The sequence below is a fragment of the Prinia subflava genome, chromosome 3 (genome assembly GCF_021018805.1).
Source record: "Prinia subflava isolate CZ2003 ecotype Zambia chromosome 3, Cam_Psub_1.2, whole genome shotgun sequence".
NCBI lineage: Eukaryota > Metazoa > Chordata > Aves > Passeriformes > Cisticolidae > Prinia > Prinia subflava.
In genome coordinates this window covers 34,715,712-34,738,320 of record NC_086249.1, presented here as the reverse complement: position 1 = coordinate 34,738,320, position 22,609 = coordinate 34,715,712, and the positions used below count along the sequence as shown (strand labels likewise).

Sequence of the window (22,609 nt, the reverse complement as noted above, 5' to 3'; positions counted from 1 at the left end):
CTATTTAAAAGCAGAGTGCATACCCCAGTAAATATTTCCAACACACAAGCAAAAATGTCTGTGCAAAAAAACCGTGGCCACTCCATGTCTCTTTCAGTCATTAAATGCACAATACAGATGGAGAAGATGTTCAGCTGAAACATTAGTTTATCCTAGTGTATGAATTATTTTGACTGCAACACAAAAACATTTAATTATAACAGAACTAACCCTTGGCAATGTTCCCAAGTTCAGGCAATGTCACAGGATGTAACTGTAACTGGTGGAAATTGGGATGAGGAGACAGAGGAAAAATCCTTCCTTTTACATTTGCAACATGCAGCTGTATGAATGTAAAACATTCAGACTATGGAGGAGTTACTGTACAACAAATGAACACACACATTTAATTTTGAGAACGTTTTGTACCTTAGCAGTAGGAGCTTCTGCCAACCGTATGAAAAGCTTGTTAAGGCCTGCAGTAGGGTTGAAGGAATAAATAAAGTGACTATCCTACAAGAAAAAAAGGAAACGGACAAAGTTAATGGCAGGTTATGGCTGAAAGAGCTATAAAAGAGGACTAACAGAACACAACATTTTCACTATGCTTTTCTTTGAAAGAATCTTGTGTATAAACCTTTGATGTATAAACCACCACGAAAACAAGAGAACTTCAAAACTGTGCAGAGTGATGCATTTAATGGATTTTAAAAGAAACGCCAGAAATTAATTATTAGAACTTTGAGATAGGTTTTTAAGAACTTTGCTCAAAAATGTGAGAGGCTTGGTCAATAAGAGAAGAAGCCTCAGTCCCAGAATCACAGAAGGCTGGAGAAGACCTCTCCGGGGCATCTAATCCAACCCCCTGCCCAAGCTGGGCCACCTCAGATAAGGTTGTCCAGCTCTATGGCCCTGACACTTAGGTCATAAATTTTTACAGAATCTAGTACAAACAAACTTTATTGTTCTCTCATACCAAAGAAAATTTTCACTTTAGAAAAATCTCATCATGATACAAAGTATGCTTCATCACAATTCTGTAAATTCCAATTACAGCACTCAGACTTCCCAGGCTGCTCTACAAAGACTTTATGAAGTAGTTTTACAGTCAATCAGTTATATGAAAAGGTTTACCAAAAATACAGGGAGCTGGAATTTGTCGTTTAAAACCACAGCTTGTACACTGCATGATCCACAGAGCCGAGCAACAACTTCTTTACCAATGAAATTTGCATGGAAAATAAAGAGAAGAATTCCAGATCCTGAAAGGGAAGGCAATTCAGTTACATGAATTTGAAATGAGATCCATTATCTAGAACTGCGTACACTGGACCTTTGAAGACTGATGCAAATATATATAAATAAAAACCATTATATGGTGTGCATATATATATAAACAAACCAACATGCAAAAATCACATTTCCCAAGCCAGTGGATCCAGAAAACAACTGGCTTGGTCACCAAGTTAGGGACTTTTCACAGCAAAAGTAATTTTATGCGGCTATTAGAAAGGAATGCAAAATGGAAACAGCACTCCTGAGCACAGTTCACTTCTGTGGTTTCAGGTTAACCCACAGAGAATTATGGAATTTAGTGTGGTTTGGGTCTCGTCAAGAGAAGAGACAACTGAGCCCAGTCAATTATAGATCTTTACAAACCGCACTGAAATTCAATGAACAGCAACTTGAACTACCCACAAATGCTTCAACTTACATAAAGTTTTCTAATTCTAAGAATTAAGAATAAGATATCTATAATCAAGAACTGGAAGACTTATCCAACAGCTCTGAACAACCAGGAAACTGAGCAGACACACCCACTTTCAATCTCAGTTTAGGTGGATTCTAACAGTCACACTGATCTATCACTTTAAGAAAAATCACTATCAGTAGATATTTCCCTGATATACTCATCAAAAATGACTTAGCTAAGCCAAGCAGCAGAGAATAGTATCTGAAATCCTGAAGAATAAAGAAACATTTCCAAATATCTTGGGAATCTGATACCCAGCTTTTTCAAAGGGTTTGTGGGCAAAACAAAGTTGACTGTAGCTGCTTCCTTTTCCCAGTATTTCTAGACTGCATTTGTCTCAGGGCACTGCTGGGACTACATTCCAAGCCTTCAGCACATGACCTACTGTCCATGCAACAAAAGGATCCACTAAGAGATCTTCTCTAGTAATCTCGTAAGCCTAGGTTCTCCTGCATCATTAATTCTAAGGTAAAGGTAAACCATTCCTTTCCTGTCACTGACAATGCCTGTCACTGAGCTAATGTAACCCATGAACAGAAAGAATTTGACACTCTGTACACAGCAATTAAAAAAAGTCTTAAAAAAACTCCCCACACAAACCCTACCCATAATACATCAAAATGTAATTGTTCTCCCTGTATTCCATAATCAGAGCATTCTTAATGTGATGTACTTCAAAGTCACACAAAAATAATTTTGCACAGGAGATAATTTAAGACATGCTTTGAACACATTGTTCTACCTTTTTTAAACAACCTCCCCCCAACAACAACAAATCCCTCCCTACCTTCTGGCACATTTTGTGGAGGTTTATAGTTAAAATCCAGAGAAAAGTCTGGCCCTTCGCAGAGACGATGACATGCAAGTGGGAACACTGGCTCCAGCAAAGCAAGGCGAGCTTCGAAATAATGCCTGATGGTATCTTCTGCTACTTTGGAGAGCCTGAAAGACCAAACAAGTGAGGCCTGTGCTACACAGTGGATTATTTTACCAGACATAGGCTTGGTGAGACCTGACACACACAAAAAAAGGATTCCACATCACCTTTTTAGATTCCTGATTTTCAGGAGTGAATGCCTTCCTCACTAGCATTTATGCACAGATGAACCACAGGTCCCAACACTTTGTTAATAAAATATTTTATCAGCAATCTGTTTGTGAAATCCAACTACTGGGCCAAAAAAAAATAAACCATTAATACAAATGCACTACAGTAGATTAAAAAAAATAATCTAACTAGTCACATATTTTGAAGGCTGTATGTACAGAAAGATATCCCAGAAACATCAGTATATACCTGGTGGCTAAACAGATATCCCCACTTTCCCAGCCTGACTAAATTATCGATCTGCTTACAAGTAAAAATAAAAAAAGTACATCTCTATATAATTTTACTGGCAATACTACTGGAAAAATGCAGTTCCTAGTTAAATTCTGTGAATAAAACAGTGAAAAAGTAGCCATGCTACCACTGAAATAGCCAAAGTGGGGGGTTTGTTTGTTTTTTGGGGGGGGTGAGGGAGGCAGGGGGAGTGGCAGCCCAGCCTTCAGAGAGAGACCACATTACCCACCAGTGTCTGGCACCTTTGCAGGCAGATTACTCAGTAATCCTCTTCAGAAAGCTGTTTGGTCAGAATTGGGTTTTAAATGCTTTAGCACAGCAGAGGTTCCGCCTCTGGCAGCTTTGTAGCTTTTTCAGTTATTATTCAGAGCACACTTCCCCCCCACTAACTGAAACTATCATCTGCAGAATCTAAAACTTCTTTCCATGTTTCACTGGAAAGAAACCACAAGAACTGCCATGCCTAAGCAAGCCCCAAAGTCCATGTAGCCTATTTTTCCTGATGCTTGGCAAAGCCATATTAAACGAGCTGTCCTTTTTTAGTAGTGTCCTATTTTTTCACAATCTGATTAAGAGCCATCTATCCAAAACTAGAAACTGCAGCCAAATCACATCTCCTTAGATCTACTTAATCCCTTCTAAAATCCCATGTATCTGTGACCAGAGCATTCTGCAACAGTGAGATCCATGATGCAGTTTTGCTGTTCAAAAATATTCTTCCACTTCAAACCTATAACTAGATCATTAAGTAGGATGGCCTGCAGAACCTGTCTCATGGCTTTGGGTTATTTTCTGTTGTTTCCTGGTTTTACATTTTGATCTGTTAATAATTTTTTTTCAGCTTCACTACTACTACTACATTGTCCTCCTTTCTGACTGACAAGAAGCACAGAGCTGGTATTTGCAGGTAGTGAGTCTAAAAGCTTCCTGAATTAGCAAGAGCCGTGTTACTCCCCGTAGAGTTCACATCAGCGCAGTGATATCCCCAGACATCACTTTGCAATCACCAATACTTAATTTCAGCTGCCACTTCACTGGCAAAAATACATGGTGAAGATCTTCCAAAACCCATTATTTAGATTAGCCAAAATTGAAGGTGGCAGATATCAAATAAGAAACAAACTGGAAAGGCATCAAATAGTGAATGAGTGACCGTCTCACTACACTGAATAGCAGACATCAGATCACTTACCTATCTGCATGCTTGCTCTGTTGCCTTCAAAACCTTAACTAACAAGTCATGATTTGCTTCCCTAGGCAAGTATCAGCATACTCCATTCACCCACTTCACCTGCCCCTGCTCACTTTAACAGGTTTCCAATTTTTGAAAAATAATTATTAACTTTTATGCTTTTAGCACTTTTATTTTCCTTTTAGCATGCTACAAGAGAAAAACATTCCTTATAGTGTTCATCTGCTCAGGACAGAAGTTTGATACAGTGACCTACTGAGTATCTCAGACAAACTTCACAGGGCACTAAAGACAGCATCAGAATACTTTCTTCCTGGTATGAAACTGGATCTAAACACGTTACTTCAGCAAAAAGCAGTCGCACAAAATCTAGCTGGAAACCAGTCACTGCTGCTGCACCCCTGAGATCAAGGCTGGGTCTGGTCCTGTTTAACATCTTCATTGATGACCCAGAGGATGGTGCAGCAAACCCTCAGCACTTTGGCACATGCGATAAAACTGGGAGGAATGGCTGATAGCCTCTGGTGTTTTTCTGTCATCCACAAGAGACCTCAACAGGCTTGACAAGTGGGCTGACAGAAACCTCACGATGTCCAGGTATCTTTATAAAGTTTCCAAGGTTGTGATAACCTCTCTGAGCAGCCTGTGCCAGTGCTGCACCACACTCAACATGAAAAATCTATTTCCTGATGCTCAGAGGTAGCCGCCTGTGTTACAGTTTGCGTCCACTGCCCCTTATCCAGTCACTGGGAACCACTAAAAACAAAGTGACTCCATCCCCTTTACCCTGTCACTTCAGGTGTTTTTTGATTGATACACATTGACCATTACAAGGTAGCTTCTGCAAAGCCAGACTTAAAAAGTCAGCTGATGCGAAACACAAGAGATATGAGGCAGAAAACAGCCTCATAGGGCTTGCTATACACTGGAAGAGAGTAAATTTGGATTACAAACTACTTGGCAGATCTTAGATTACACAGATGAAACACCAGAACTAAATCATCATGAAACAAGAAAAAAATCTTGCACTGAGACAGTGTTCTTCCAGCACTAACTATGCATTCATGACAACACCTCACCTGCTCCAGAAGCCCTGAGACCCTCTCTGAGTCTTCCCCGAGTTTAGAGATTGCTGGTTATAGTTTTCTGCCCATATACATTAACTATACTATTCCTCCAAATGGGGATTTGAAGAGCTTGCTCCTTCTCTGTATGTTTGTCTCAGTTTAGCTCACTGTATTTTTACACGACCATATGACATCAACACTTCACATGTCACATACACTGCACTGCTCCTCAGTCATTCTGCTGCATGATGATGATTTCCACCATCTACTGGCATGAAAGCTTTATCCCTGGCACTTTCAGCTCACAGCTGATGTTTAGAGGTCCAGCAACACCACAACTGCCTGCACAGACTTTCCCTGGTGTTTCTGCTTGGTGTTCTTTTGTTTGGTTTTTTCCTGTGCTTTCTAGCAAGGTATTTTATTTGGCATGCTCTACTAAGAGCCTATATTCAATGTGCTTACACACTTCTAAGTTTTCATGATCGCTGTACCGTAAGTTAAAGGAATCTTTCACTTCTAGGAATTACCTTTTCCTCTTTTCCATGCTTTTACTCAAGTGTTTGAGCAAGTATATGGCAATCCTGCTAGCTCACATAATTTTGATTTCACATGATTTATTAGTTAGCTTTCTGCCCAAATCAGATCTGTTTTCCTTCCTGACATTTTCCTTGACTTAAACCAGAATTCTGACATGCCTAGCACTGCAAACATCAGCAGAACAAACTCCCAAGTACAGTTTACTCACTTCTCCAAGTGGTTCCTGAGCTGCTCATACACCACTATGTTATTGCACTGTTTGGCAAAATGCATGGCACTGTTCTGATGCTTGGACAGAATGTTGCAGTCAGCTCCATTTTCAATCATGAGCCGCACTATATCAGAATTCCCTCTTTTACAAGCCTGTATGGAAAGGGAGGAAGCAGGAAGGACAGAAGACAATGACAAACACCTTAGAATAGAACACAACATGAGTAAGTGGAACTACAGAAGTGAATTAAAATCCAAAATTAGTTACAATTCAGACATTTAACTATTTGCTCTGTGAATGGTAACACAACTTGAAACTGAGGAACACACTCCATAAATACTTTATCCAGGCAATACTACAGACCCAATCCTACAGAAGCAGCAACACTCTGGATTACCAAGCAGACATAATTAGAGAAAAAAAAATTTAAAAAATTACATAAAAAAGTAAACTCCAAAAGTTCTGTGAAAACATCCAATCTGCTGGAGTTCAGTAACTGTAAATTTTATTGCAATTGTTTGCCTAAGCAAATATGGTTTTTTAGAACTATTTAGAAATTATTAAAGTAACATTTCCATTTGCCTGTTTTTCTATCCATCTCAGTTTAAAATGGTACTTTGGGTATGAAGCAAATTTACAGAATTTGTTCCAGACTGGTATGTAGCTGTGTCAGGCAGCTACTGTTATCCTCTGCATAAATGTTCAAAGCTGTTCACTGTTAGTTACCGCAAGAATTTCAGGGCACATCAACCACAGACTTAACAAAAGCACAGGAAAATCTAAAAAAGTTTTACTTCGGAAAAAGCAAACACATGCTCTTGGTCACTTGTTTTCAAACACTTCACTCAGATATATCAGGGAAATGCACAAGAGATACAACGTTTTTATCTCTGACAGACCTTTCAAAAGACAGCTTCTGAAGTTTATCTCTGCTCTGAACTTTGATCTGTGACTTCATTCCATCATCTTCCCTAAGTAGAACAACCCACCTGCCTTCCTCAAACCAAAACACTCAGGAAAATCTCACCTCACTTGACAAAGGAATTGAGCGCTAAGATCTTTCTTCTCTCCTAAAAAAAGTATGATCAAACTCCTACAGTTAAAAGAGAGTGACTTTATAAACACATTAATAAGTGTATCCAGAGGGCTAACCTTGTGTCTTGGGTTATGTAACCAAACAAAAAAAAGTGTATTCTATTTCATCTGTAAAAAGCAGTTGGGAGATGGTTTCTTTTTTCTTTATCTCTTGCAACTCCAGGGGGAGGAGGGTGGATGCCTTCTGATAATAGACCATCTGTTAAAACCAGGTGGGGCAGTGTTTCTTATCTCTTTCATCAACTTTGGTCCCCCTCTGGGGAAGATATCTTCTGCAAATGGGCCACTGAGGCTCACCAGTGACACGACACATTGCACCATCCAATTGTGAGATGCTCCACCCAGTGGGGAGGAGCCAACCATTCCCTACCCAGATAAAAACAGTGACATGGGGATCCCAGATCATTCTCTTTTCCACTGGATTCTCAGAGGAAGACTGAACTCATCTCATCACCACTGAACCTGTCTACAGGATTATCTCTACTCCAACAGAACCACATCTGTCACTCCAGGAGGACTTATCTGGACTGCTTCCAACACCCTGGCCAACAGGGTGTCAGGTCGTATTCCTGACTCCTGTCAAGGTCTTCTAAGACTTTTGTTTGTTTGCTTCGTTTTTTTTGTACTACTACATTTGTATGTTTAATACCTAGTAAAGAACTGTTATTCCTATTCCCATATTTTTGCCTGAAAGCTCCTAATTCCAAAATTGTAATATTTGGAGGGAGAGGGCTTTACATTCTCCATCCCAAGGGAAACTCCAGTTTTCCCTCACAGATACCCATCTTTCCAAACCAAGACTCCTTGTCCCAGGAAGTTGCTGGAAATGAAGATCCTATTCTTTGTATCTGGATTGCAAAACAAACACCTGGAATAAGTCACCATAGGCTGCTAATTGGGTTGTATAGCTGTGCATCAAAGACTAATAAAAACTTTAAAAACAATGAAGGTCAGGACTGAGGTTCATGGAAGTGGCCAAATTATGAAGAGATTTTGGATTGAAGTGGCTGAGGAAACCACAAGTGAGTTATTGTCTTCAGAGAAAATGCAAAATCCCCCCACTTGTTCAGCCTCACAGAGGGCAGAACAGAAACAATACCACATTGTCTGGGCAGGAAAGCTGCTGTAACCTCTTCGACAAACAAACTATACAAACAGCCTATATATAAAAACAGCAAGATTATCCAAAGGGGAACTTCGGTGAAATTCATCCACATAAAGAAAAAAATATTAAAAGCACAGACAGTTTTAAGAGTATTAGAATTTTCCATTACAACAAATTTCCTTTGTGACTGGTGAAGAACCTGCACTGGGAATTAGACTGCAAATCAGCTATTTTATTTCTGGGCTGCAATAAAACAGAAAGTGCAATAAAACACCCAAGCGAAAGATTTTCCTTTTGAGAATTTTTCTCTTCCTGCTGAAAATCTGATTATTTCAGCTGGAAGACCACACCTGCACTTCTTTGAGCCAAACAACAGAAGAGGATGATGGGCCACATTTAGCACTGCATGCTGAAGGCATCTGTGTTTCTTGTTCAGATATGACAGTACATTAAAGAAATGGATTAAAACTCTGTTTAGAGGAACTATGGATACTATTTTTATTTCAGATATGGTACATGGTCCTGAAATGAATTCTACAAATATGTTTTTACATTTCATTAGTTTGGTAAAAATTAACCAATTAAACCATGTAAGGACAAACACAGAATTTACCTTCATTAAGGCAGTTTCACCACTGCTCTGCTGCATGTTCACATATGCTCCAGCTTCCAGAAGAATAGCTACTGTTGTTAGAAAATTCTGAGGAAAAAACCAAACCAAAACCACAACACAAGTAAGTAAAAATATTCCAATTTTGTTTCAGAATATAAAATGATATTTATTTAAAGTTCATCCATAGAATTCAAAACATGAGTCATGGCACATTTAAAACTGCTCTCTCCCATGGCCAATGAAGAGCAGTTCAGACTTAGGCAAGTGGATAGCCCTAATTATTTATAATTCTTACTTTTTTTCTAAATCTTGCAAAAATAAACATCACAGCAAGGAAGCAGTGTATTTGCATGTGCCACCAAAGTGGAATGAGGCTCCCTTCTGGCTGTCTACTTTACCTGGGAAAGCACATGGACCAAGCTGAACAGAAGAGTGCACCCATGAAACCCTGGCTTGCTCTAACTTACTGCTTTAACTGGTCCTAGCATGGGAAGAGCTTGCCACTGCGTCCTTTGCCCAACTGCTTTAAAATACCAAATCCCTTTAATCAGAGATTTTCCTTCTAAGCGTATCCAGTTTGGATCTTGTGTAGCCAGACATCATAACATACAATTCTAGCACAAGAACTTAAGCTCTAATAACAGACAAAAAATTCAGAGATACCCTCTGGCTCCACTTTTCCTCCTATGATATTCTCTGTTCAGGACAGGGTTTGTGATCAGAACTTATTTACACTGCAATAACCACAGCTGCTGAAATTATGCATTTCAGGTCACCCTGCTGTATCTTGCTAACTACTTTTTAGGCATCATCTAAAGGTAAAAAATTGTGTACCACCTTTAAACATAAGTAAAAGAGCCCAGAACCCCAAATACAACTATAACCAAGCCAACCTTTTCAGCTGCATGTATCAGTGCAGTTGTTCCATTTTTCTGTCTACCATTAACTTTAGCTCCTTTCCTGATTAGCACCCGCAGAAGGTCGTCGTGCCCTCCAGCAGCAGCAAGCATTACCAGGGTCATTCCACTTGAGTCCTGGAACAAGAAACATTGCCATTACAAAAGATAACAATAATAATAAAAACAAATACTTCAAGATAAAGCTGCAAGACAAAACTTTCAAGGGGATCAACGTGTTTCACAAAGATTTCCCTCCCTGGCAGAAGAACTCACATATACATGGCTGCCAGATACCAGCAAACTAACACCTCCCACTTCTCTGGCCTGCAGGTCTCACACTCTGAGCTCCACAATCTGCAAAATCTGTTGCAGTTCTGAGGACCAGAACAAGAAGCAGGAAAACCAGAATGAACCAGAAGAAAGTCTGGTAAGATATCTGAGGATGGCGAAGGCAGCAAGACTGTGGGAAATAGAAGTTAGAATCCCTGGAGAAAACCATGGCTCAAGTCAGCTGCTCCCACAACATTGCTTTTTGATTTTATCAGAGTGTAAGTGCAAAGACACTTTGTGACCAGTCAGTCTCCTCACTCATTCATGCACTTTTCAGCAGACCTTACAACACACAGAACACATGCTGGCCTCAGTAGTTTACTTGCATCTTCCCTACGACACCTCAGAAGTCTTACCATAATGTGGAGTTCTTAAAATGCTACATAATGCAACTACACAAGAACACCAGTGAAAATACCAGTATCAGAGATTTTAAAACTCAAAAATGGAACTACAGTACTATTCAACAGGAAAATCGATCCTTGAAAGTAAACCAGTAAGAACACAGCTGATTACAAACTGGCAGAACACCAATTAGGAAGTGGTCCCAGTGTGTCAAAGAACATTCAGGTTTTTTGGTTTTTTAGAGTTTTATTTCCCATGTACAATGTTTTACACAGTTTAGCCACTTGAACTGATGGCTATTGTTCCTAACAGCAAAATTCCACATTTGGTCAGTTAAATACGCTGGGCAAACTGGTTGGAAAGCTACTGGGATGGTTCTATCAAACTTCATTTTTTCTTGGAAGAAATGGATAACAAGTATGAAACTTCCAAGTCTGTACTCCTTTTTGATACTTTGTGCTTTTTTACCTAGGTGAGATGGAAATCTGCTACAATACAAGAGGGGAAAGCTTTTCAAACAAATCAAAATCTGTATTCTTCCCTCCTACTGTCTTCCAATACTTCTACTGCACAAAACTTACCTCTTGATCCAAATTATATTCCTCATTTGAAGAAAGCGCCATTTTCACTGTCATGTAGTCTCCACTTTTAACAGCATCTCTCAGGAGAGCTAGAAAATAAATTCAGTGCTGTTATAGGATATTTCCCTTAGAACTGTCAGCTAAGAAATACCTTTTCTTCCCAAAAAATACTCACTACTAGATATTGGTTCTCTTGATACATGATTCTCATCTTCTCCATCAAGATGCTTCTGGAATTCTTCTAGTGTCAGCCATTCTAACTGCATGTCCATGCCCAAACTCAGGACTTGCTGCTTGCCATCTATCATGTATTTAATATTGTGGAAGAAAAAACATGTAAAATAAGTAACTAATTGTAAATTTTCAAGCTAATGAATGCTTGCCCTTGCTTCAATGATCAGCAGCTTAACAACCAACCACTGCTACTTTTCATTCAAATAAACTCTGGCAGCTTGGAATGGTTCCCAGCAGCAAAGGCTACATTAGGTACAAAGGCTCCAAATAATGCTTTTAGTTGAAAGAAACTGTAATTTGTTGTAATAAATAAGGCTGAAGTGATTATGGGAAGGTGAACACTCCATCACTGCAGTAGCAGAAGCATTGGAAACACACTGAAAAGATATCAGTGAGTTTCAAAAGAAAACTTCATTTCAGCCCCCTGCAGAGACAGAGCTGGAGCAGTAGAGATGCAAGCAGGAATGGAGAAAATCTCAGCTACCAGTGTTCTTCTCCATTTGACACACACCCAGTGCTTCTCAATCACCTTCTGCAGCACAGCAAGTCCATGTGTCTGCTCCATCTCTTATATTTCTCCTTTTCTTGTACACCTTGCTCTTTTAATTTTTCTATGAATTTATTTTCGGGCAAATATTCTTCTCATTTGCAGTTATTCTCATAATATTTACTACTTTTTTCTTCTGAAGCTACATTAAACAACTGAAATACACTTTTGATGACCTGAAAGCCTAGAATATTAAGACAGTTACCACTAGTGACTACTTGAGCCACTAAAAATTATTACATAACAAAATTTAAGTAAATGACCAGTATCTATTTAGAAAAGATCTGTTCTCTTTAAGTACTGCAGCACAAATACAAGCTTAACATAAGACAAAAGGCAGGGAGAGCTAGTCCCCCTCCACCTACCCTGGCAAGTCTGAGTTCTGACTGCTTTCAACATGGTACCATCTTCCTTTTAAGAGATGCAGTTTAGAATTGTGCATAAATTACTATTTCTAAAATATGCTTCAATATCTGTGATGACCAGACAAAGGACAAGTGCTTCACAGAAACAATCATTAATCATTCTGCTTCTTACGACTTTCCTTAAGCACTGTAAGCATCCATGCCACTTTCAGAAAAAGGTTCTGAAAAGGTTCTCCTCTGGAGAAGGAATGCATTCTGAAAAAAGTTATCCAGAGTTGTTCTAAGATCAAGAGCAGTAACAGTAATAACCTCCTTATACTCTTAAGAATAGAAACAGAACCTAGACAGTTTTTGCTGTGTATCTATATCATCCAGGGTCATATAACTTGTCTCTGTGGCTAAAACAAGAGGCATGATGTTTGTCTGATGGGAACCCCTACTAGTTTTTCTAAATATAAAAGGTATATACACATCATATCATCAGAACTCTTCTGAAAATAGCCAATAGTTGGATGAATTCCTCAAAAAAAAAAAAATTACTATTGCACGCCAGAGAAGCACAGTTGTCAAAGTTAAATTAAAAAGAGCAAAATCATGACTTGTCCACAAAGATGTCAGAGACTTCTATATACTTCTGTGCTTCATACATGAAGCATATATTAACATTCTCATGAAGCATGTATTAGCAAAGCCATTAAACAGAAGACTTTTGCTTCCTAAAATCAAAACAGAATTCCTTATTTCTGGTGAATGTGTGTGTTACGAACTATGCAGTATCTGCCCTTGTAGAAATAAGAGAATGCCCTGAAGGGTCATTCCCTTCTCTGTTTCAAGAAGTTAGCACTTACTTTTTAGGACCTTCTGTTCTTTTCTGTTTTTTTCCTCTTTTTCAGCCTCTTTCTTTTGAGATTTTTCTTTAATTTCAGTTTTCTTTACTTCTTTCTCCTAAAATTGAAAACAAAGATCAAATTTCAGTGGCAGAAAACAAAATAGAAAATAAACTCCTTTCACCATTCCAACAATAAAGTACATTTACAATTAATACTACTGAAACCTGCATGCAACAGTCTTGGCAGACATTCCTCAGAATTAAACAGGTGAGTCACGAGTTAAGTCTGCAAAGGCTTCCTCCCTAACAGCAGAGGTATTATTTCCTGAACACAGTAACTTCAATTCATATTTTTACTGCATCCCAGGCATTCAAGTTGCTTTATGGAAGAGCTGCAGATATGACAAAACCAGCATTTTGATGGAAATTCAAAATTATGACCTTTTCACGTGTTCCAAATAGTGAACCTGAATAGGATGATATTATTATGAGAGTATTTAACAATTTTGTAGCACCGTATTATTTGAAGCATGATGATAGCATTGGCTTGAACCTCAGCTGAGAAAACTTGACAGTTGGACACAAATGTTCCAAGATTTCCAATTTACACAGGCTGAATGTTATAGCAACAATTATTTCTGGAAAACAGACTTAGCAAAATCCACCAAACTCACGGTATCCCTGCAGAAGTCCGAGCTTTGCAGTAACTAATATCACAGAAAAAACTTATTGTAGATGTAGATACATAATCAAATTTGCCAAAATGGAATTCAACTGTCTCTACCAAAGTTTGCCTTTGTCCTCCTGCAATCTCTCTCCACTCAGCAAATTCACTGCAGAGCAGGCTGGACAAGGCTCCTTGGCATGGCTTTGTATCAGTCTCTGATGCTAACCTGGCAAAGGGAGTAGCACTGTCTTTCTGAAAAACTACCCCAAAAGAAGTCTTCACAAAAATTTATATATATATACTACCATCTGAAATAGCCAAAACCTTAATTAAACCAGATTAATTTGTTGTATCATTACGTATTAGCAGAGCTGAGACATTTAATTACTTTCCTCACTGCCTCCCTTCCCTCCACAAACCTCGGCTTTTGATCACTGATGTGAGTAATGCCAACACAGGCAGCTGTTAATCCTGCCAGATGCTCGGTATTTAAGAGGACATCCATAGCTTACTAAAGGGATACCAGATACTTGCTACAGTGGGGCTGCTAAAATCAGTAATCCTGAATCCTATTCCACATTTCTCATGCTGGTCAGATGCACAACATACACAGTGATTTTTGGAAGCAAATGCAATGGAAGGAACGGTTCAGCATGCAAACTGACCCCAAACAGAAAATACTGGGTTATAAATTGTCATGATTGCTGTTCTATAAGCAGAGTTACATAAGGAAAGACTGGTACCTGAAATACTCATGAGGACTTTCTTTGAAAGGTATTATCTGCTTGGGACAACAGCTTAGTGAATAAAAAAACCTCTGCAGAACTCTCCACCAAAATCCACCCATGCAAGTCCACAGCTGCTCCAGAGAATAACCAACCAGTTATTCAGAAAATACAGAAAACACTGCTTAAGCCTTCTTAAGTCAAAAGCAGCGCAGAGCAGAGCAGAACACCTTCCATACTTTGCTGGTACCTCAGGGCATGACCTTCCATGGAGCACAACCATGAGAAAAGAAGAGAGACAGCATACTGAGAATGCAGAGCCACAAGGAAACCCACTTTCCTCTGCTGTTCATTTATTCATGGTCAAGGTGACAGGGTTTTTATACTACTGGTAAATAGAACAGATTTACCAAGATTTTTCCTACTCGTCTCTCTCTCACAAATACTGTAGCCTCAAACTATAAGCAAAATATTTGGGTAATAAAGGACCGTATCACTTCAACTAATTAAACAGCCTTCTGAAACTGGCCTATGCCTCAGGGTAATTCCTTGTTTTCCAGAGTTTTCACCACTAAGATCCTGCAAAAACACTCTTTTGTGTAGTTTTACTCTGAGATTATGCCACATAATTCTTTATCCCCAAACTAACTTATTTAAGGCGACCTACTCCACACACAAAACAATCACAGGCAGAGGACCACTGTCAAGCCTGCAGAAGAAACTTTCCACCATGGAATTATGGTCTCAGAAGTGGGGTATAGTCCAGTAAGTATCAAGGTGCTTTGGCTGCAATCCTGTTAAACCAGAACATGGCTGCTCTGAGCAGCCAATGTTTTATGAACTGCAAACTGTATTAGAACAGGCTGAAGCAGCTGAAAGAAATTCTATTCCCAGAAACATTACAAAAAACATTTATTTTTGCCATAATTTTTTTCTTTTGCCTTTACAATACTGCTTTTCTTAAAACACTACTGTATTAAATAAGGAAAAAGAAATATTCTGGTATTTGTTAGCTCATTTCTAACAACAGGTACAGCATTTCTATTTCTATTTAATATGAAACCGTGTCATGAAACTAAGCACTCCAGGAATTCTAACAAGACAAGCCTGCTACACAATTATGTGAGACCTGGGCTTTAGAAGTGCTTTCAGCATTCCAATTCTCAGGTAGATGCCACCACATGTAAGCCCTAAAGGAATGGCTGGTGTCTGAGAGAGCAAGTGTTGCTCAGAGAAGTCAAATGAGGAAACTCTTGAAGGTGAGCACCAACACAGCCAAAAACAACAGCACGCCTTGCAAGAACAGGAAATTTCATTCTAAGAAGATACAGTAAATGGGAGAAATTTATCCTCTCACATTTAAATACGCTTTCCTCTCCCGAAGGATTCCTCCAAGATGACTGGTTTTACCCCCAGCCCCTGCCCTCACTGTGCTTACCTCCCCAGGGGAATCAGTGGGCTTGCACACCCTTTCATCAGCACTCAGTTTCACACCCTTCTGCACTGGCGAAGGAGCAGGTGACAAAGGAGCAGGTGACACTTTCTCCAATTCTCCTGGTACTTTTTCTTGACCTGTTTGCTTTTTGTGCATGCTCTTCTTCTCTAAATGAGTATCCTGAATTTCTACTTTTCCACCTTCTTCTCTACAGTCTTCTGCTTTCTGATTTTTTTTCTTCTTTCTTTTAGCCCTAGTATCAATACTATCATCTTCATTACTTGCTGATCCATCAAGATGTTTATCAGTAATGGCATCTTTTTCACCAATTTCTTGTTCCAATCTCTCTTCTTCACTTACTACCTTTTGGTTTTCATCTTTATTTTCAGAATTTATGTTTGAAATTTCATTATCAGTTCCTTGACAAATTGAATCATCTACAGTGCTTGATTCTGAGTCAAACTGAACATCTCCATGCTTCTCCTTCTGTGATTTTTTATTTTCTTTAGAATCTTCTTTAGATTTTGTTTTTAAATCTTTAACTTCTCCCTTCTTTTTCTTGACTTCTTTAGTATCTTCTTTCTTTTGTTTCTTTGGGTCCTTTGGATCCTCAGTTTCTAAAGTCCTTTTTTTTGGCTTTGAATCTAAAACCAAAGTATCTGAGGAATTTTCACATTCTGTTCTGGGTTTTTCCTTGAGTTTTGCAGACTTAGATTTTTTCTTCTTCAGGTCATCTGAACTTTTATCCTCTCCTTCTTTTGACTTCTTCTTTTTCTTCTTTGATGAAACATCATCTTTTGTTTCACTTTGCCAGTCGCTGTCAGACTCTGCTTCAAATATATCATCATTTAGAGAGAGTTTCTAAAAGGTAAAGAAAAAAAGTTAAGGTTTTTCCTTCCCCAATAAACTATCACTTTGGTACAAAGTACACAAAAATGGTAGTGGTCATGCTTGGGAGAAGTAAATTTTTAAGCACTTTAATCTTTTGATCCCTGCCAAGATCACTCTTCATTGCCAAAATGCAAAATGTGTTAATACAATTCTAGCTTACTTACCTAAATTACATTACTAACTGCTTGGATGATAATCAATACACAAACAATTCACGAAAACAAATTATGCATCTAACAGCCAGATTCCAGAATGGAACAAAATCTGAGCTCTTTTACATCAAAAATAATTGATCTGATTTTGTAAGATTTACCTAAAGGTTTCCAAGAAGCAGGGTGCCATTTTCAAAAAGCATCCTTACACTGCTTTTTCAAACTAACTGAGCAGTTAAAAAGAAGAAAAGAAAAAGCCATATTCTTCCCTCTGCCATTTAAGCTTTCTCTCCTTAAGTATTCCTCTCTTACCAAACTTAATAATTACATATTAAAACTCACTGATCTCCTCTAGAAAGCAGCAGGGTGATTAGAATAATGTGCCCAGCTTCAGTGACAATATGCATGTGGAAAGGGGGTTACTTATGTTGTCAAAAACAAACTAAAATGACCGTACATTACTGATATCATCCCATTAGAAATGGAACTGAAGTTTAGATGGATTCAGTCTACAAGTAAACTTGTCAACAAAAAATCCCAACCAGAGAAGAGCAACAATATTAAGTTTCACAAGAAACAAAGCAGTTTTAGATGAGATTCCTTAAATCTTAATTCCACATTTCACATGCCTTCCCTTCTCCCCTGCTCTCATTAGTAGAGTCTAGCTAGGGATTATGTCTGCAGTATAAGATACTGAAAGTTGAAATACACCTGTATGTCATTTTTAACAGGTTTAGGCTTGTTATCCACCACCTTTTTTCTGAATTCAAGAAGCACTTCTTTACAGTCTTCCAAATGGACCTCTGGTTCCCAGGTATCATCATCAGAGGTGTATCCTTTCCACCGGACTTTATAGAGAATTTTACCCTGTAAGAAAAACCAACATTTAATACAATATAGCTAGTCAGTTCTTGAGGATGTCAGTGGATATACAATTTTGTGTACAGAAAAATCATTATTTCTGTAGTTGGAATAGTTTTATCCAAAATACTTGCAGTATATTATAGCTTTTCAGAACCACAGCGACAATGTACATATCACAGATTCACAGTCAGTTCATCAAAATGGGTTTTCTGACACTTATGAAACTATTTTTTAAAGTTTTAATATTTCTTCCATAAAATTTTTAAGCTTGATTTTCTCTTTGCTGAATAACTTGATATAAACCCTTAAGACTTCTATTGAATTAACACCATTTACCAAGTTTCATATTAGAATTCATATTTTATGCTATATTTGTAATCAATTCTATTTTTGATAAACTGAAATACCAACAATTACGAAAAAACCCCCAGCAATGAGATCAAATTAAACCTAGACAAAAATCTGAGTGTGTGCAATTCAGTGGAGTTAGTTACAAAGATTTTGGTAGATTACATACAAAAATCTGAGATCAATTATTTCAACAGTATTGAACTGTTAACTCGGATAAAATTGCACCCTGGAGTTTCTATCTCATTTTTTCTACTAAAATACAAAATCCTTTACCATTAAAAAAATAATTTTTTAGCAAATGTGCTAAGGAAAGCACCTTTAGAGAGGCAGAATAGTACTTCTCACTTTTAAACATGGACTGATGACGCTCTGAAAGACCTTACAGTGCTAACCAAGCCTGGAGAAAGAAAGCTTCAGAAAAATTGCCATTTGGCACTTACTGTTAAAAGTCTATGCATAAATTTTTGCCTGAGTATAATTAACCTTTGACCAAGTGTATATATACATGCCACTAAACTTCAGCAACCAACTAACCAACTCTGTTTACAATCTTCTGCCTTTTGCTTCACAGATATCTAAATAAATAAACAGCCCATATTCAAACACCTTAGTTTAACATTTCTCTTAAAATTTAGCTTAACCCATCTTTCTTGATCTAGGAATTAAATTTTCTGAATCGCAATCCCCTCTGCTCTTTCTTTCTTCTGTTGGGGTTACTTATAAAATAAGCAACCAGTACCTTTCTCATTACAGTCACCGAGTGTGTTAGGTTATAAGAGACCCCCAGAACTAACAAGTAAAACGCCCTCTCAAAGCAGGACTGCCTACATCAGGCTGCTCAATCTGCTCAAGTATCTATGCAGGTTTCCTGGTCTTCCAGCCTGTGTCCACTGTCTCATCCTTTCCCTGTGCACCTCCAAGAAGGATCTGATTCTGTCCTCTTGACATCCTCCTGCTAGATACAGATATTACTTTGATCTCCCGTGACTTTTCTCTTCTTATGGCAAAGCAAATCCAGCTCTCAGCTTCCTGACTGTTTCCATGACCCTTCTGTCTGCTATGCACGTGTCTCCTCTGTCCTGGGGAGCTCAGAACTTCACATGGTACTCCGGATGCTTCTCGGCAGTCTGAGAAGAGAAATGAAGCATCTCCTGATCTTCTGGCTACGCTCTTGGATGCTGCTGGCCTTCTCTGCTGTAAGAACTGCTGATTCATGTTCACCTTACTTGCCTGTGGGGACTCCCTGCTCCTTTCCTGCAAATCTGTGTCCTAGCCAGCTGACTCTCACCTGCCTGGTGGCACAGGGTTATTCCCTTTCAGATGCAGGACTTCTGCTACTTGCAGAATTAGGTACATACATCCATGTAACTCAGGTACCAAATAAGCTACAAATCCTTTTTTCATTAACTGAGAAAGCTGCATAAAATAAAGTCTAATGCAAATGCAAAACCATTTGGCTGTTGAAGAACTACATCTTGTACATGGAGAGTGACAGAAAAATGCAGCTTAGGAGAGTGATACAAAATTCAGCTTAAGTGAAACCAGAAGATTGATTCTCACTCTTAAGAGACACAGCCTTACACTCACCTATCAACACTCTTTCACTCAGTATTTTTTTTCCTCTGTTATCACTTAGAAAAAACAGAATGCTTCCAAGCATTTTTATACTGCTCTAGCTTCTGTGAGAACAAGAACAAACTCGTATGGAAAGCAGTACCACCATGTCATTAAACAGCAGAGCTAAAATTTCCCACTTCCACTGGGCAACATCACAATTTGCACCAGAGCCTGTTGTTTAAGTGTAACTGAGGTGCAGAATGAAAGGCTTTACAGATACACTGAGAGACTACATCTCCAAACTTTCACTGCTTGTTCTCTGAAGTAGAACACATGAATGTTTTATTTATCCACAGGTCTAACTCCCCAGCCCAATCCCAAGCCAGGAGTGCTGTCTCTCATTCCCCTGCTGCTGCCAGGCCCAGCAACACCAGCAGTGTGTGTGGGAAGAGCATCTCTGTGCAGGGCTCTCCAGCTGTCTCACTCCTGTTCCGTGACACAGAACTCCCCGAGTGGCCCCACGCCACGCTGGCCAGTGGCTGACTCACTCTGTGGTGACACAGGGCTCTTTCCCAGCCACTCTGGAAGTCACACCTCGGTATGAGTTCCTGCCTTGCCCCGCACTTGCGGAGCCCAGGAGCACAGGCCTGTCTGCAGAGCTACCGAGAGGGCACTCGATACATCTGGAGCTCCAGCCACACAGCCACAACCAACATGTGCTGGGTACACTCACACTGGAGCTCCTGCACTGACCCAGCCTGCAAAACTCAGGCACACAGAGCTCAGAACGGGCTGTGTGCTGGGAGGGGGACGGAAGAGAGACACCCTGCTACCAGCATGTGCCAAGGACATCGTTAAGAGACGGTTCTTGACGTATTCCAGTACTCTTTAATGGTATGTCTCACCACCACGACCACCTGGACCTACAGACTTCAGATTCCATCACTTGAGAGCAGACGGAAAGAAAAGGGGGAAAAAAAAAAAAAAAAAAAAAAAAAAAGGAATCCTCTCGTTTTCAAGCCTGACTCATGCTGACCAACACTTCATAGAGGCAAAGTTATAAATACTGTATTACCCTGAAAGCATAACATAATCTTAAGACATCAACATATTTCAGCTAAGGTGTAATTGTAATGTGAAATACAAAGTTATGTTTCGTGCCAGGGAAATGAAGAAAATCTGTGTAATCATAGTGGTGGAACACAGCCATGGGACAGTTATAAAGATGAGTTCTAATAAACAGCTGAGGAAAGCATGGAAGGAAGTTTTTGAATAAATCTTTTGCTTGCAATTTTTTTTTGCTTGCAAATTTGCTTGCAAATATTATAAGTCTCAAGCTATTCTGCAATAAGTGTCCTTTAATTATAACTTTAGAAGCTTGCTTTGTATTAAAGAATTTTAAACTGTAGTTTTAGAGTGCAAAAAGGTTTTTTAGACAAAAGAAGGAAATAAGGAGGGGGCTCAGGCCTCACACAAGGTGGGAAAACATCCTGGACATGAAGATATGACTTCAGCTCACTGATTTATGGCTCCTGGAGAGGGAAACTGGACATCAGCATTGGAGATTGATGGACTTGAAAATAGAGATGGGACCCCACATCTGGAAGCCAGATCCCACCACCTGGAAAAACATATCCTGGAAGTACATCCTGGAGTATTGAAATATCAGAATAGATCACAATGGTCTATAGAATTATACAGGACAATCTATAGATTTATGGCTGTTAGGTATTGAATTGTGACGTTAAAACTAGAAATGGAAACTGCTGAGAAAGCTTATGAATATGTATGAATATAGCAAATAAAATACCATCAAATCCAGCAATGGGTGTGCAGTTGGAAGGGAAAACCCCTACCACTGTACCCAGCGCTGCCTTTTTGCTCACACTTTACCATGATAATTAATTAATTATTAAATTGCTGCTTGATATATTGGCCGTGTCAAGCGTCTTATTTTTAACAGTAATTTAATAACATCACAAATATACAAGAAAATGCTGATCTGAAGGTTCTCCAGCCTAAGGGTTTCAAAACTCTGACCTTTTATATGGAACTGACACAAGTTTATAATGTCATGTACCTGACTGAAGCCCAAAATAAAAAACATAAATTAATTAAATTAAAAATCTTTCAGGCACAAAATTATTTAAAAAAACCCGTGTTGATTTTTTTTTCTATTTGCGGTTTAGGAAATTTTTTCAAGAACTTCAACCAATCTAGGTTGCTTTCAAAGAAACAAATCAAGGTCTGGTATTTCAGTTTAAACAATGCAAGATCACTGCAGCTAATTATTTTAATGAGGAGAAGACTCTCTTATTTTAGGAGGTGTTCCCCCGTTTTCTGCGAACACGGTCCCTGGCAACATATCCTGACAACGCCTCTAAATTCTCAGTTATATTCAACCCTGCCCATCTCTACACTAAGACATTTCACATCAAAATAGAACCCTATTAGCCAAGATCAGTTTAACAATGCAGACAAAACTCGACAACTTAATAAAGACTTATCTTTGGCTGAGGGGATTGAATCTGGAACAAGGGACAAAAAGCCTCCTTGCAAAACTGTGCGCGGAGTGCTTTACATCGCAATTGGAACGGGATTACTCTTTTCACGTGCTCCTCGCCCAGTGCAAGAGACCCGCGCACTCACCCCCTCCTTCTTCACGTCAAGGATCTTCTCCACCTCGAACACGTCCTCCCCATCCTCCTCGTCCACCTCGCTCTCGCCGCCGCCAGCCTCCCCGCCGGCTGCGGCAGCACCCGTCGCTTTTCCCGCCCCGCCGCCGTCTTCTTCCCCGTTCTCATTCTCCGCCACCGCGGCCGCCGCCGTCTCCTCCTCTCCCTCCGCCGCCGCCTCGGCCCGGCTCCCGGCCGCCGCCGCCATCTTGGGCCGAGTTTCAAACGACAAGGGCGCACAGCGGCTGCGACATCCGCGGGGCTGACA

The 22,609-nt window shown here is 39.3% G+C and overlaps 1 protein-coding gene across 2 annotated transcripts in view; it reads right to left on the bottom strand.

The window, feature by feature from the left end:
- The window catches only part of MPHOSPH8 (M-phase phosphoprotein 8), a 25,406-nt gene extending 2,797 nt beyond the window's left edge, over positions 1-22,609 (bottom strand). Inside the window, exons 1-12 of one of the 2 annotated variants that reach the window (XM_063394618.1) lie at positions 22,316-22,609; positions 17,606-17,761; positions 15,855-16,712; positions 13,044-13,140; positions 11,225-11,350; positions 11,050-11,138; positions 9,788-9,928; positions 8,895-8,981; positions 6,079-6,233; positions 2,520-2,674; positions 1,114-1,241; positions 409-492 (exon numbers count right to left, since the gene is read on the bottom strand). In XM_063394618.1, the coding sequence (XP_063250688.1) occupies positions 409-492; positions 1,114-1,241; positions 2,520-2,674; positions 6,079-6,233; positions 8,895-8,981; positions 9,788-9,928; positions 11,050-11,138; positions 11,225-11,350; positions 13,044-13,140; positions 15,855-16,712; positions 17,606-17,761; positions 22,316-22,549 (2,310 nt within the window). In that variant the 5' untranslated portion in view covers positions 22,550-22,609. The remainder of the gene's footprint in view (positions 1-408; positions 493-1,113; positions 1,242-2,519; positions 2,675-6,078; positions 6,234-8,894; positions 8,982-9,787; positions 9,929-11,049; positions 11,139-11,224; positions 11,351-13,043; positions 13,141-15,854; positions 16,713-17,605; positions 17,762-22,315) is intronic. The other variant, XM_063394619.1, reaches the window with a different exon arrangement.